The sequence below is a fragment of the Prunus dulcis genome, chromosome 2 (genome assembly GCF_902201215.1).
Source record: "Prunus dulcis chromosome 2, ALMONDv2, whole genome shotgun sequence".
In the NCBI taxonomy this organism is placed as follows: Eukaryota; Viridiplantae; Streptophyta; class Magnoliopsida; order Rosales; family Rosaceae; genus Prunus; species Prunus dulcis.
The window spans coordinates 3,804,334-3,818,854 of NC_047651.1; the positions used below are offsets into that span (position 1 = coordinate 3,804,334).

The following is a 14,521-nucleotide window of genomic DNA, read 5'->3' on the forward strand; positions in this document are numbered from 1 at the left end:
AGCTAAGTCTGTGCCACTTCTAGCATGTACTTGGCTCTGTCCTTATTCTCACATGATTAATTCACGTCAAGAATGACATTGATTTACAGGAAGATATAGATAGATATAGATGACATTAATGGACTCACGGGCAAAAATAATATATTCAAAGTGATACAGAGACTACTCGCGATTAAAAAAAAAATCAATAAAAGAATGTGCAAATAGGCTTTTATGTGGGCTTAGTTCTCAACTTATAGTCCACAGGAATCAAACCCAAAAGAAATTTTATGCGCTTTGGCGATGGATTTTGAAGCTTCAAAAGCCCAGTCACTATATCTACAACCAGATTGCCTTTTTTGTTTATCTGGGATTTACGAAAAGATTACTTTGATTGCTTTCGCTCTGTAAAAAGATGGCTCTCTTCCAAACCCAAACAGCTCCTCCTATCCATAGCTATGGCTTTAGCTCGAAAACCCATAGTCATTCTCCCATGGTCTTATCATTTCATTTTCCTCCACCTTCTCGCCTTGTTACTCACTCCTCCGTGAAAACCCATCAGCAAAATTCACTATTTTCTATCCAGAACACACCGCTTTCACTCTCAACAGTTACAAGGAAGTTGCTTTGCAGACCCCCTCAAGGGAAACATGTCAGAGAAGACTATCTTGTGGTAAGTTCTCCCTAGAAATGCTTATTTACTTTAGCATTGCAATTACCCATTACTTGTTGGTTTTTTTTTTCCTTTAATTCATATGTTTTTCCTCCTTGATATAGTAATGATTTTATGGGTCAGTTTGTATATTCAAATTATTTATCTGTTTGGTGAGAAAATGTAGGAAACGTGAAAGGATTACAGTTTATTGAATTGATATTCTGGGATTTACCTCTGTATGGGAAGGGAAAGCATGGAACTTTTCTTTTGATTTGCCTTAGTTTGAAAGCCAACTTGGGATATAGAGTTTTACTTTATTATTTTCCTTTTATCAGTTATGGAGGCATCTGATAGAAGCAAGCAAGCGTAGTTATTAGTTAGTGAGATTGAAACAAAACAATTATTGGTTTTAGGAATTCTCTGATCTTTCTTTATTTTTAAATTATAAATTTGAGCTTATTTATTTCTTTTTTTCGGGAGCGCAGAAGAAGGTGTCGGCCCAGGAGGTCCAGGAACTGGTAAAAGGAGAAAGAAATGTACCCCTTGTCGTTGATTTCTTTGCAACATGGTGTGGACCTTGTATATTGATGGCTCAAGAACTTGAAATGGTATGCTTTACACATATGCGTACTACTTTTAGCGACGCTACTCTGTATTCATATCTGGCTTCTTTTTTTTTTTTTTGAAGTTTTGATGGTTCATCTGTGCAATTTGATAAAATACTTGTATTTAGTACTTTGATATGGATTTCAAACTGGTTGTTAGAGAAATTCTGTTTTACTGCCTTTCTAGACCTTCCTAATCTTTTGTGTGTGGCAAGATCTTTTAAGGGGGAAATTTGAAAATTTGAACTGCACACAGTATGCATGCCCACTATGTTTTAAACCAATGTCACTTGTATGTTTTAGTACTGTAGAAAGAAAACCACTCTCACTTGTATGTCTTAATCGTGTCTGTAGAAAGAAAACCACTCTCACTTGTATGTATTAGTATTGACTGTAGAACGAGAACCACTCTCACTTGTAAGTTTCCACTCTCACTTGTAAGTTTTAGTCTTGACTAACAACAACCCAATATCACTTCTCGTAGATTAGGACTTTCATATGCTGCCCAATTGTACGGGTCCATTTCTTGTATAGTGGCTGTTTAATCATGATTGGACGATTTTGAGTGTTTCTGAAAAGCAAGAAATATTATTAAAGGTACCCCACCTTTTTTTTAAAACATTCATGGCTGGCTGTAAAAATGATGTTGATTATATGAATGAGATTTTAGAAGTGTTCCTCTTCAAGTGGGTGGTAAATGGAGAAAATCCTGATCCAACATGTTTTAATTGATGACAACATCTTCAAGACGAGTGTACCTTAGTTAGCGTTTTAATCTCATCTGAAATGCTGTAATATGACTGAATGAAGTGTGAACCGCAAGTGTATTTCCTGGATAGCAGTTTCTAAAAGCTGAAGGTGAAATATAATACGTGAGAAATGTGGTGTCTTTAGATGTGTGAGGTACATTATTTGCACAAGCTATTTCTGAACATTAGCTAGTATATGTCTTTGACATGTGATTAACATTTACTTTTAAGATGCTTACTGAGTGCTAGTTACAACGGTGATTAGATTAAGACTCTTTCCATGCTGCCAAATGTGGATGCCCATTTCGTGTAAAACATTAAATATAATAAAAGTTGGCCAAACTTTTTGTAAAACATTTCTTGCCTGTCCAGTAGTTCATATGCATATTGTGATCTGTGATTCTGCATGTTTTACTTGATTACAAAATCTTCATTAGGAGAGTACCATTGTTGTTGGTTACTGGAGGGGATCTATGGTCTTATGGTAGTGATGCTAGCTTTTTATTCTATCAAATGCTGGAATATGAGATGAATGAAGTGTGAGATGCAAGTCTATGCACCACGATTGCATTTGCAAACTTAGCTTTATATTTTCTTGTACCATTCCCCTACTGTAGAACTGCTGCATAGTGCATTTGGGGAAAGTGCATCTTGTAAAGTAGAAAAGGTATTGAAATATGTCGGATAATGTTGTGCTTGCATTATGAAATCCTATTTACTTGGTAATAGACATCAACAAAAGTGAAAGAAATAACGTGGTTCTCTTTTTTCTAATTAATGTCTGCCATTTCAAGGAAATAAACTGGAGGCATTAAATTTATTCAGCTCATGTTGTATGAATCCTCAAAAGGGTATTTGAACATGACATTTTCACTTGTTTCACCAAAAGCTTTGATAAACTTGTGTTCTTATTGTCCTGGTTCATATCTTTATGTAAGCCAAAAGATATATGAATAACTAAGTCAATTGACCCAATTGTGAACAGTTTGATAGTAAACCCAACGTTCCACTTGTTATAAGATTAGGAAACCCAGGTAACTCAAAGCCATATCCATGATGCAGTCTTACAGTAGTTAGCTTAATTGAAAACTAAGCTAAGGGTTATTTTAGAACTTTTCAGAGCAAACTTCTGATCCATAAACGATGGGCTATCAATCAGATAGGCAAAAATCAAATATGAGTATTTATCCTACTATCTTTACCAATCCAAAATAAAAATACCCATGTATGCAGATTTCTTTTGAAAGTGAATGTAATGGTAAAAGTCTTTATATTCCAAGTGTTAGCCAACATATAAATTATATTCCGTATTAGGATTCTAATGTCAATCAAATTGAATCTACCCGATTCAGAATTTAATTAAAAAAAACTTGGTTTGTAAGTATATGAGTAATGTTGAAATTTGAATTTTCGTAACAGCTTGCTGTGGAGTATGAGAGCAATGTTAAAATTATTAAGGTTGATACAGATGATGAGTACGAGTTTGCACGTGACATGCAGGTAATTGCATTTCTTTTTTACCTTTTATTTTTATAGTTTTATTTTGTCTCTATTCTCTCAGCTTCTTCCATTCTCTCAAGCCCTACTTGTTGCACTGAAATTTCTTTATGGAATTTATGGCATTTAGTACTCTACGTTTTATGCCTCTTAAGAATTTATGTGTTTTTAGCTAGATATTTTTCATAGAAAATCACAGATTTTATATTAGTCTCAGTGATAAATATTCTGGATAAACATAAACTGGGTGGATATATTGCTTTGACTAATATCACTGGTTGAAGAGATCTAGATTTATTGGTATACAACGTCACTGTTGGAAAAGTTTTATGCAACAGATGAAGCATTGTAAACTCTTATTGCTAATATCTTGGAGTTTGAATGGCAATTAACTAGGGAAATAATACCTCCTAAACTCTTTCAAATCAGGTTCGAGGATTGCCGACATTGCTCTTTGTCAGTCCAGATCCAAGTAAAGATGCCATCCGGACTGAAGGGCTCATCCCATTACAGATGATGCGGGATATCATTGATAACGAAATGTGAAGGAGTCCGGGAAAATGATTTGGTTATTGCTCCATACAATTGGGGGGCTATGGTTCTGTTTGGTGATGGTACAAGCATTATCATTGCTTGTTGAGGTTTGTAATGTCCTAATTTACTAATTGGAATATTTCCTTGGAGTCAACAATTTTGTAGCCATATGATATCTAATAGATGCGGTTTGTAGGTGTGTTTAGATATATGATGTGTCTGTCGTACATCCTTGCACGATTACGATTCCTATTACTGTTTAAATTATAAGGATGTTTGGTGATGCTACAAGCCTTAGGGCATGGAAAATATATTAACCAGGTCTGATTGTGGAGCTTCTATGGCTGACATTTGGTGTCATGCTTCCCTACAACTTGCACAATTAGGGTTGCATTTGGAAGTGAATGAATACAAGGAGGCTTGTGATCTGGATGTTATACTTCATTTATATCTGCACTAGAAACCCCCAAATTTTCTTTTTTCCGTTTTAAAGTAAAAAGAATAAGATAAAGAGTAAAAGTTGATGACGCAGTGGAAACAGAATCGTGTAGATGCTTGATATTATACTTCTTTTAGAAAGACAAAAGTCCATATATAACTTACTAAAAGCATAGCTACAAACTCATGGTAAAGACTTCAATTATGCCTCACTTGACTTCTTAAAAGCTTATGCGATCTGGAAGGCACTTGGATTTAACAGATCAACCAACCACTTGAGTTTTTTTTACTAATTTCTATCGGATTATGAGTGCCTTGCTGGATTTCTCACATTTTATTTTATTTATCATAGTTTCTCTTTTTTTATTTATCTCATTTTTAGTCAAAAGACCGACTGGTATAGTGTTTTAGAGTAATTTGACATATCGGAGAGATCACACAAATTTACAGTGACAGTGACTAGTTCTATACTTCTGTGCCTGTGTCAAAAATTAAAATGACAAGTACCAAAGTGAAACATGAACCGAACCACATGGACCAAAAATGTGATTCGGCATATAATTTGTTTGTACTTCCCAAAAATGGGAAAGATATTTGAGATGTACAAGAGCCAACCACCTGGAAAATGTTAACAAAAAAGTTTGGTAGTTTGCATATGAGAGAGTTTACATCTCCATTGACGGTCCTCCGCTTCTGATAAAGGGAAAGAGACACAGAAGTTTACATGTGAACCACCACTACAATAGAAAGTTATTTAAAATGAAGCTAATATTAGATAACGGGGGTCTAGTCTAGTGTAAAATAACATTGATTTGTAAATTAATGGTCTCAGTTTTTAACCCCCATAACACATTGACAGTATATGGGTGAGAAAACCACCATCCCGCAGTATCGCTTGTATCACCCAAAAAAAAAAAAACTAGTATTAAATATGTACGCTTATTTTCACAAATAGTCCCTGAGGTTCACGAAATTATCATATTTGATTATTTATGTTTTTTTTTTGTGACATAATTGGTTAAGGTTACTCTTGGTACATCAAGTTGGTCCTTGTCGTGAGGTTCTGCCAAAATTAAGGACCAACTTGATGTACCAAAAGTAACCTTAAAAGACCAACTATGGCACAAAAAAACCTAAAAAACCAATGTGACAATTTCGTGAACCTCAAGAACCATTTGTAAAAATAAGCCAAATATATATTAAACCCACACAAAAAAATATCAAATCCAAATTTTACATTCTCATATTATAGCAAAAAATTACATTTACATCTTCCGAAAATACAAAGTGGGATGCAAAAGTAGTTTTACGTCTCCAAATTTACATTTTTTTAACACCTAAAGATCACTTCCAAGTCTTCCATTCCCTTTTTATAGTACCAAAATTTCTTTGTTCGAAGCTTCTATATATCCTTTTCCATTTCTTTCTCACCTCACTTCCCTTTCTCCTATATTTCCCTTCAACCTTTCGTTTTCTTCCCGAGTATTCTTTGAACTTAGGCGAGAGGTCACAACACAACATTAATTGAACATGATCACCTATATAGCAAAAGTAGAATAAGCCACAATTCTTCTTCGTATTCACACATCCCTTTCATTATCTTTCTTTCCTTTCAGTTCACCTTTTTTCCCATCCAAGGAAATAATCAGACTTCTACGCCAATCAAATGTGTTAAATGTTATTTTCGTGAAACTTCTTTCCTTTCTCACTAGGGACAAAATTTAAATGACTTACCACCACCCTATGCGTTTCTTTTTGGTTTACATTGGAGTTGTATGGGTTCCAACTAGGGTGCCGTAGGGGGTAGAAAAACTTTATCAAACATAGATAGCACTGTTTTGATATTTCCGACCAATCACATACTGCCACAAACAAAAAAAAAATTTATCACATGTGCCATATCATAATTGATACCCCCTTTTTATGTAAGTGTTTCTCTATAGGGGGAGGGAACCATTGGCACTCCCTACGCATATTTCATTTGACTAAAACACGATGAATAGTGAGTTTGTAACTCAAATAGTTAAAAACTGTTGCCCTTATACTTAAGGTACTATGCATGAATCTCCTCTCGCTCAATATTACTGGTGTCGAAAGCTTATGTATAGTTTTATAAATTGGCCCTTAGTGAAAAATCATAATAATAAATTGAATCGTATTTGAGACTCATGTAAGGTTCATTTTATTTGAGATTGAGAAAGAAAATGTTGGGTTTAATAACATCGTCTTCCGACAACTCAGCACTTATGTTCATAAAAGCTTTTTTCAGAAGCATTTTCATTAAAACCGCGTTGGGATTTTTATTAGAAATCCAAGTACCACCTCGAAAAACACATTTATAACCTAGAAAAACTTTTAAATGTAAGTTTTATAACCTAATAAAAAAGTTTTTGATTGTCAGAAAACCATTCTGAAAGCAGTACCAATGCGTGTCTTCAATGACTAGAAAAATTAAATATCAACTCTCATTGATTGCATTCAAGAAACTACTAAAAATACTCAAAGCACAGCACTTACAAATGTATCCACTACATTAAATACAAGCCCAATTTGGCAAGAAGCACAGCTCATAGCTAGCGAGATGGATCTAATCTATTAGCCAAGCAATAATCTTTAGACAGAATAATGAACGACGCCGTTTCCGGCTGTCTCGGCGGGTGAGAATGCGAGAAACATGAGAGCGGCCATTATGCCAACGGGAAAGAACAAAAGCATCAACGGCGGAGGAGGCAGCGGAGGCAGCAACAACGGCAGAACGACCATGAACAACGCTAGACCCGCCAACACCAGAACAGAACCCAGGCTCATACACTGCACCATGACCACCTACGACCTCCGACGAACATTTCTCTCCCTCCCCAAACGACAATGCCAGGTCAGCAAACGACAACAGCGAGCAGCAGCGAGAATGGCAACGAATTTATGAAAAGGCTTTGACAGTGGATTAACGGCTTGTATTGGTTGGTATATATATAGGGATGGCGGATGTGTTGGAGTTGTGATCTGGTGGGTGAGGGTGTATGGAGATGTGATGTGGCTGGTGTGATCAGGACCATTGGCTTGGAGATTTTAAAATGGTGTGTGGGGACCAGGCAGTGGATTTTTGTTCGGTTTTTATTGGGAGAAAATCCAGTTTGGGGTGATGGTCCAAATCGGCCAGAATCGGAGCGCCAGATCCCGAGATATTCGGCTGATACGTTCAGCAACTTCTACTGTAAATTTGATTTAGTTCATTTTTAATTCTTGGGTTAGGTGTGGTCTTTATTTATTTTTTTTTAAAAGTAAATTATTCTACATGTCCTCTTGGTATTACGAATATATTAAAATTATAACTCGTAGAGAATTATTAATATTATCATAAATCCAACATGATACATCAACAATTACAAATGTTATTTCCCCCGAAAAAGGGTTATACATACTACTCGCCTCCTTACCTGCAAATCACCGTTTGATATATATGTAAAAATAATTCATCAAAAACACACATGTCATACAGCTATTGGCAGAAATGTAGGAACTCTTACTTACCTAGTAAGAAGTGAAGTATTTTCCATGTTATAATATAATTGCATGTTTATTTACCTAGGATGGGCATTTGAATTATTCTAATTCTTCAGTTTTCTTATATTGACTAATGCGCATGTATTTGAATTTTGTGTAATATGCAAAAAAGAATCAAAAATTACATGGCATTTGCATTAAAACTATAATACCTGAAAAATTAAAAATTATTTTGAATAAGGAGAGTAATTAATCTCATAATTATTCATTCTCGCTTATATTCCTAATTTCCCCAAATTCTTGACAGTTTTAAGTAAGTAAATTGTAACTGATCTAGTTCCAAATTGTGCAAGACTGCAAAGTGTCCCCCTCATGACATTTTTGAAAATGAATTTAAAGCCGACTGCACACTAGTTGGTCTAAATTATGGGCTTATGGTAGGTCACATGTGACTAAATAAAGTAATGTCAGTCAGTTAGGGGCCACCTTAATGCACATGTCAAAAGTTTACACTCTTTTGAAACTTCATTCATGTTTTACCATGTCTTTGGATTGGATGGTAACTAATTTAACCATTGGTTTTGACCATGCCCAATGGGGTCTAATCATATTAATTACAATATTACATAGTCGTTAGTCCAATATCTTACAATAATTTCTCGTTAATTACACTTTTCACTCAAGTAGTTTGAGGCCTATTAAAGTTGTTTTTATAAAACTCCAAATAAAATATATGGATCAAATTCCAAATAAAAGAGGTGCAAAATCTAATTTATAATTTATAAATTAACATCTTTTAATAATAGAATTTTATATTTGATGAATGTTAAGATTTTAGAGAAACGAAATCGACTATTAATAACGATACTCCGGCAAGTGTGGAGATGTATAGAAAATGTTTTGATATGATCAGTAGTAAAATTATTTATTATATATTTTATATTTTATTTGATCAAATTTTCGATTCATCGTTTGATTTGATGAGCGTAAACATTTCCAACCCAGTTACCCATGCACGAGAAGATATGATGATAAACCTTGAACAGATTGACGATAAAGAAAAAAAAGATTCAAAGATGCTTCCCGAAATCCAAGAATGCTGTTGTTGCAACGCATATCATTATAGAGTCAAACAATGGCCGTGTGGGACTCTGAAATTCGCATTTGCCCATTTTGGCACACACACAGTTATGTCTCAGTTCAATGCATGAACATCAACCAAACGTCAATACCACTTTTTTCTTCCCAAAAATCATTTGATTAGTTGCATGAGTAGTTTATGTCATAAAAAAGATTTTTCAATAAGTAGTTTATGTTAAGGATTGATTACATATTTTTAATATTGATCGTTGAATTGTATGTATATTGCATATTAAATTTATCTATACAAACACATCTAATGAACGCAATCAACGACTTATATAAGAAATATGTAACTAATTCTTAACTTAAATACTTATTGGAAAATTTCCTAGGAAAACCTGATATTGACTGTCAAGTTCGTGTTACAAAATCACTAATATTTTTGCATGCATACCATATTAATATATAAATAAATAATGTCACTGATTATTTTAATTTTATTTTACAGCTTGAATGAACATATTGGGATGATGGTCCACGAAGTACCCAAGAAACCGTATAATAAAAAATATTTATATATCTTGTTATTATAAAGAACTTTAACAAATAAATCAAATAAATTTATACTTTTACGTTTGTGATTATATAAAAAAAGAATAAATTTTTTTTCACTGTTTTCATTTTCTGAAGAAAAATGAGTAGCAGCTCTACAAGAGTAACTTCATTTTCAGTTCACACTTTCACTTCCTTTCCTCCTATCAATGAATCCACTTTCATCTCATATGTAATCCTGCTCTGTGTACGTAAGACATATGTTCCTTATTAAAAATTTAAAATAAAATATATTTAAAAATAAAAAAAAATAAAAAAGAATATGGGTGCCGGTTGATCAACAAGTGCCAATGATGCCAGATTAGTATAATTTTGTTCAAACCAATCAAAACCGGCACCAGTCAAATGTACACCTACTATGAGTTTCATTATTTCTAATAAGTAAGATATGGATTGACGTATAATTTGATTGAAATGAAGAAAGAAGATGAGTGTGTTGTTAGATTTCTATATAAGTGTCTATGATATTTCACACAATCTGAAATACATAGAAGACATATATGACATCATTTTCTTTGAGTATTCGATTTCTGAACTCATTCAATTGTAGCAGCATCAACACAAGCAAAAGACATGAACGTCTTAAGACTTATGCTCTCTCTCAGAAACTGTTTCAGCTCTCTCTTTATGATGAAATTAAGTTTAGAGAACATGTCTAATAAGAGCAGGGTCTTAAGCTTATATATGGCTAGGTCAAGTAGTCTCTACTCATCACCAAGAGTCGACTTGACTAACAATCTAAGGCCATCAAGCAACGGTTCACGCAAAAAAAAATAAATAGGACCCCTTTAATTGGTTTCAAAACTTTCCTTATTTCACAAAATTTTAAACCTGAAAATATAACTTAATTTAAATTTTTATCAAACTTGATATCTTAATATCTAATGCACCGATCTAAATAGAAATATAACATGTGCGGCATTATTGATATCACGAAGGAATGTCCATTTCAGAAAAGTGCCCATACACAGATACACAATGCATGTACGTGATGTTCTCTTAGCCTTAGCTAGTTGATATAAAATTATGAATATTCATGGCTTTGAGTCCAAAATACAGGCGCGTCGGAAGAAAGAGGATTTGATATGATGATGATGATATTGATGGGGATGGATGGATATGTTGTTGCTCCGCAAATGTGCATGAGAAATGAAATGAAAGAATATGTGCAAGTTGGTGGATTCCCACTTTCACTTTTGGTCATGTGCAATGTATCTGACTCAGCTAACCCTATGACACGCACGCGCCTACCATTCCTTTTCCAACACGCAATAATCTACAAATCCAATTAATACTCTACCACTCCACCTATTCTTTTGCCTTTGCCCAATCTCACCTGTTTTCTTGCAATTTTGCACTTGAAAAAGAAATGTTTTGAATCATCTAGCCTTCTTGATTAAAATGCTAGTTGCAATCCGTCTCTGCACCGGTAAGTTAGCAGGTGTGGGGTTTTATACAGAAATAACATTGATGCTATTAATAGTAGAATCACTCATTATATATTATATTTATATTTTGTTAAGTTTCCGATATTGAATTTTACACTAATAATATTCATATTACAAACATCAACTACTATTGAAAAAAAGGTCACCGGCAAAATAATACACAAGTTCTTGAACTAAGTGGCACATTGTAACATCATTTTAATTGAGCTGGAAAATCAACACAATTTTTTCTAAGAAGTACAAATTGCAAACAATCTCTAAAATTTAAAGTGGCATTAGTCTAAGAGATTTTCCTTTTACCTTCGTTCAAATTCTTTTTGTAATAGGTGAGGCTTATGTGGTTCCTTTATCTTGATTCTGATGGTTTTAAAGTTGAAAGAACAAGGAGATTGTGGTAAAAGGCTGCAAACCCAATCAAGATCGAGATCAAGATCTCGGGTTTGGTTTTCTTTTCGATTTCGTTCTCACACTTCCGTCTCCCTTGCAAATCCTGGACAACGTAACATGCATTTTCTGTTTGTGTTGGACTTTGGGCTCTCTTTGACTGGAACAGCACAGGCCTACTATCTGAACATAGCATAGTGTCAGAACACTTCCATCTATATGTGATCACAAGAAGTAAAGGCAAGACTTGACCAAAAAAAAAAAAAAAAAAAAAAAAAAGTAAAGGCAAGCAAGGGGTGATTATTATTGGGAAATAGCTCAAAATACAATTTATTTTATAATTTTTTGTGAAAATACCACCCCTTCCCTAAAAATTTTAAAACTACCACCTATAAATACATCTTTATTGTCCACTGATTGCACCCATATCACATTTTCAGAAATTTGGTTCTCTCTCACTTCTCAGCCTCCTTTTCTCTCTCTGTCTGTTTGTCTGTCTCTCTTTTGCTAAGTCTCTCTTTCTCTTTGCTCTCAGATCTCTGTCCCTCTCTTCGCTCTCTCTCTCTCTCTCTCTCTCTCTCTCTCTCTCTCTCTCTCTCTCTCTCACAGCTCTGTCTTGTTCTCTGTTCTGAATCACAAACCCCTCCATTGACCCCATATTTGAGGTATGTCTTCTGAATAGCTGCTTGCAACCTTGAAGCTCTACTGGATCACCGACCTCGAATAGGTAGTGTTGATGGTTATTTTCTTAATATCTATTGGATTATGTGAAATTGGTTTTATTTTGATTGCTTGGGTTTTTGTTAAATTGGTTTTGGCTGTAATTGCTTTGGGTTAGGTTTTTTGAATCTTCATGCTCATCCATCTGGGTTTTTACCAATTGCATTTAAATTGCTCTGGATATATGAATCTTGAAACTTTGGATTTTCCATTTGATGTAGTGGATTTGTATAGTGTGATGTAATGAATCCTTGTTCACTGCTGTGTTCGTGTTGTATTGTTGTCGTGTTTCTGTTATTTTGTTGTGGTATTGCTGTTATATTGCCGTTATATTGCTGTTATATTGTCATTGTATTGCATGATTATTGTGGTTGTATTGTGTTAATGAAATAATTTTTTTCATGGTAAAAAATGGAGACAATTGTTATTCTGGTTTGCTACAATGAAAAATGGGTAACCTCAAGAAGATATGCAAATACGAAAGGGGTGACTCAAAAGGCTTAATAGTTCCACGAACCATCACATTTGCTGAACTGTTGGATTGTGTGCATCAAATTAGTAATACAAATAGCAGGGAAGATAAGGTTTGCTTAAAGTTCTCAGTTTTGGTACTTGAATGAGTGGAAGCACATAAAGATTGAGGACGATGATGATGTCAAATTTTTTATGAAGCGATCTAAAAGTGTAGCCTTGGTTTTCCCTTCGCGGGATAGTATTGTTAGGGTTCAGTGGCGATTTATTTTGCATGTCTAAAATGCAGTCTGAATGGATGTTGTTCGGCTTAATCTTCATATATGTAATTCTTGTATTAACAATTGACACAAATTAATCTCGTAAGCATCTCATTATTAACTAGTAATGAGTCAAGGCAAGAAAAGAAAATGAAACAAAACAAGAAACCCAAAATAAACACAAACAGCAATTTGTAGCACCATTTTATTGCCACTATATCGCTACTGTATCACCAAGGTATCGTCATTTTATTGCTTTTTAGACAGAAACGAATTATGCACTTCCTCTATTTTTCAGTTTTGCCATATGTCCATTTTTTGACCTTTAAGTTTTCTACTCATTAGCAAATTTTGTGTTCTATATATAATTGGATTGAGCACAGAAAAATGAAGAAAACTACATGGACAAAATGGATACAAAAAATAGTAGAAGTCAGTGGAAACGAACACGTCGTTTCAAACCTCCATAAAGAGCAAGTATGTTTATATATTGAGCAATCCGAAATTGTTGAACTTCACAATCTAAAGAATAAGTATGCTAACCACGATTGCAACTTGAAAACAAAATCCAAAAATGGAAACAGTTTATGTGCCATGTAAGGCAATTAGCCACCGCCACCGACTGTACAATATTACATTTCACCATGTAAGGCAATTAGCCAAAAACGGAAATAGTTTATGTGCCATGTAAGGCAATTAGCCACCGCCACCGACTGTACAATATTACATTTCACCATGTACAACATGGCCGAAGACCCTGGAAATTATTTCACCTTACTACACAGAATACCTAAACCAAATAGCTCTATCAAAATGGATGGATGACCATATAAAGCACTTCCAGCACAGCTTCGATGTCAGCATCTTCATATAAAGGATTTCCTGACATAATTAAGGAGCACAGTGAATTTCCAAGTGATAAGTGAAAACTGAACTCAATTCACTGACATTATCATATTTACCTCATATATATGCCTCTCCCCTTAAAGCCTCAATCGCAAGCTTGAGCCAATAATATGTGATCTTCGAAGGGTGCCTAATGTAGAGACTATAAATGAATACCTACAATTTCCCTTCTTTGGATGAAACAAAACAACAAACAAACACAGAATCCAATTGCATAAATCGCCAAAACCATTAAAACCACAATGGAACGGGAATAAAACTATAACAAAATAGCAATAAAACAGCAATATGATACCAATAACAACAGCAGTTTCAAACAAAGAACAAAGAACACACTCCTTCACTGTTTCAAACAAGGAATCATCACAATCAAACAATTTCAGAGAAACCCATAAACCCTAAACCAAATTCAGATAAACCCCTAAACTAATTTCATAGAAACTCATAAACCCTATACCAATTTCAGAGAAACCCCTAAACCAATTTCATAGAAACCCCTAAACCCTAAACCAATTTCATAGAAACCATACATCCTAAACCAACTTCAAACAAACCCCATAAACCTAAAGAAAATGATGATGAACCGTACCTTTTGGATGTGAACAGTGGAGTTAAGCTTCGATGAACAGACATCGCTAAGGGAGGAAGACCGTTGCGTCATAGAGAGAGAGAGAGA

The 14,521-nt window shown here is 34.4% G+C and overlaps 1 protein-coding gene and 1 long non-coding RNA gene across 2 annotated transcripts; one reads left to right on the forward strand and one right to left on the reverse strand.

The window, feature by feature from the left end:
* The first annotated feature begins 306 nt into the window (after nucleotides 1-306).
* On the forward strand, nucleotides 307-4,447 carry LOC117618825 (thioredoxin-like protein CITRX, chloroplastic). Its single transcript, XM_034348561.1, has 4 exons — nucleotides 307-652; nucleotides 1,120-1,242; nucleotides 3,408-3,488; nucleotides 3,915-4,447. The coding sequence occupies exons 1-4, from the start codon at nucleotides 395-397 to the stop codon at nucleotides 4,029-4,031; spliced, it is 579 nt and encodes a 192-aa protein (XP_034204452.1). The 5' UTR covers nucleotides 307-394; the 3' UTR covers nucleotides 4,032-4,447.
* Nucleotides 4,448-13,462: 9,015 nt separating this feature from the next.
* On the reverse strand, nucleotides 13,463-14,451 carry LOC117620117. The gene is made up of 2 exons (XR_004584664.1): nucleotides 13,902-14,451; nucleotides 13,463-13,821 (listed from the first exon to the last, which is right to left on the reverse strand). It is a non-coding gene; the product is annotated as an uncharacterized LOC117620117 (long non-coding RNA).
* Between the last annotated feature and the right edge of the window lie 70 nt (nucleotides 14,452-14,521).

Coding starts and splice junctions, on each gene's coding strand:
- LOC117618825 (XM_034348561.1), top strand. CDS start 395: ATGGCTCTCTTCCAAACCCAAACAGCTCCTCCTATCCATAGCTATGGC. Junction 1,243..3,407: donor TGGCTCAAGAACTTGAAATG/GTATGCTTTACA, acceptor TTTTCGTAACAG/CTTGCTGTGGAGTATGAGAG. Junction 3,489..3,914: donor AGTTTGCACGTGACATGCAG/GTAATTGCATTT, acceptor CTTTCAAATCAG/GTTCGAGGATTGCCGACATT.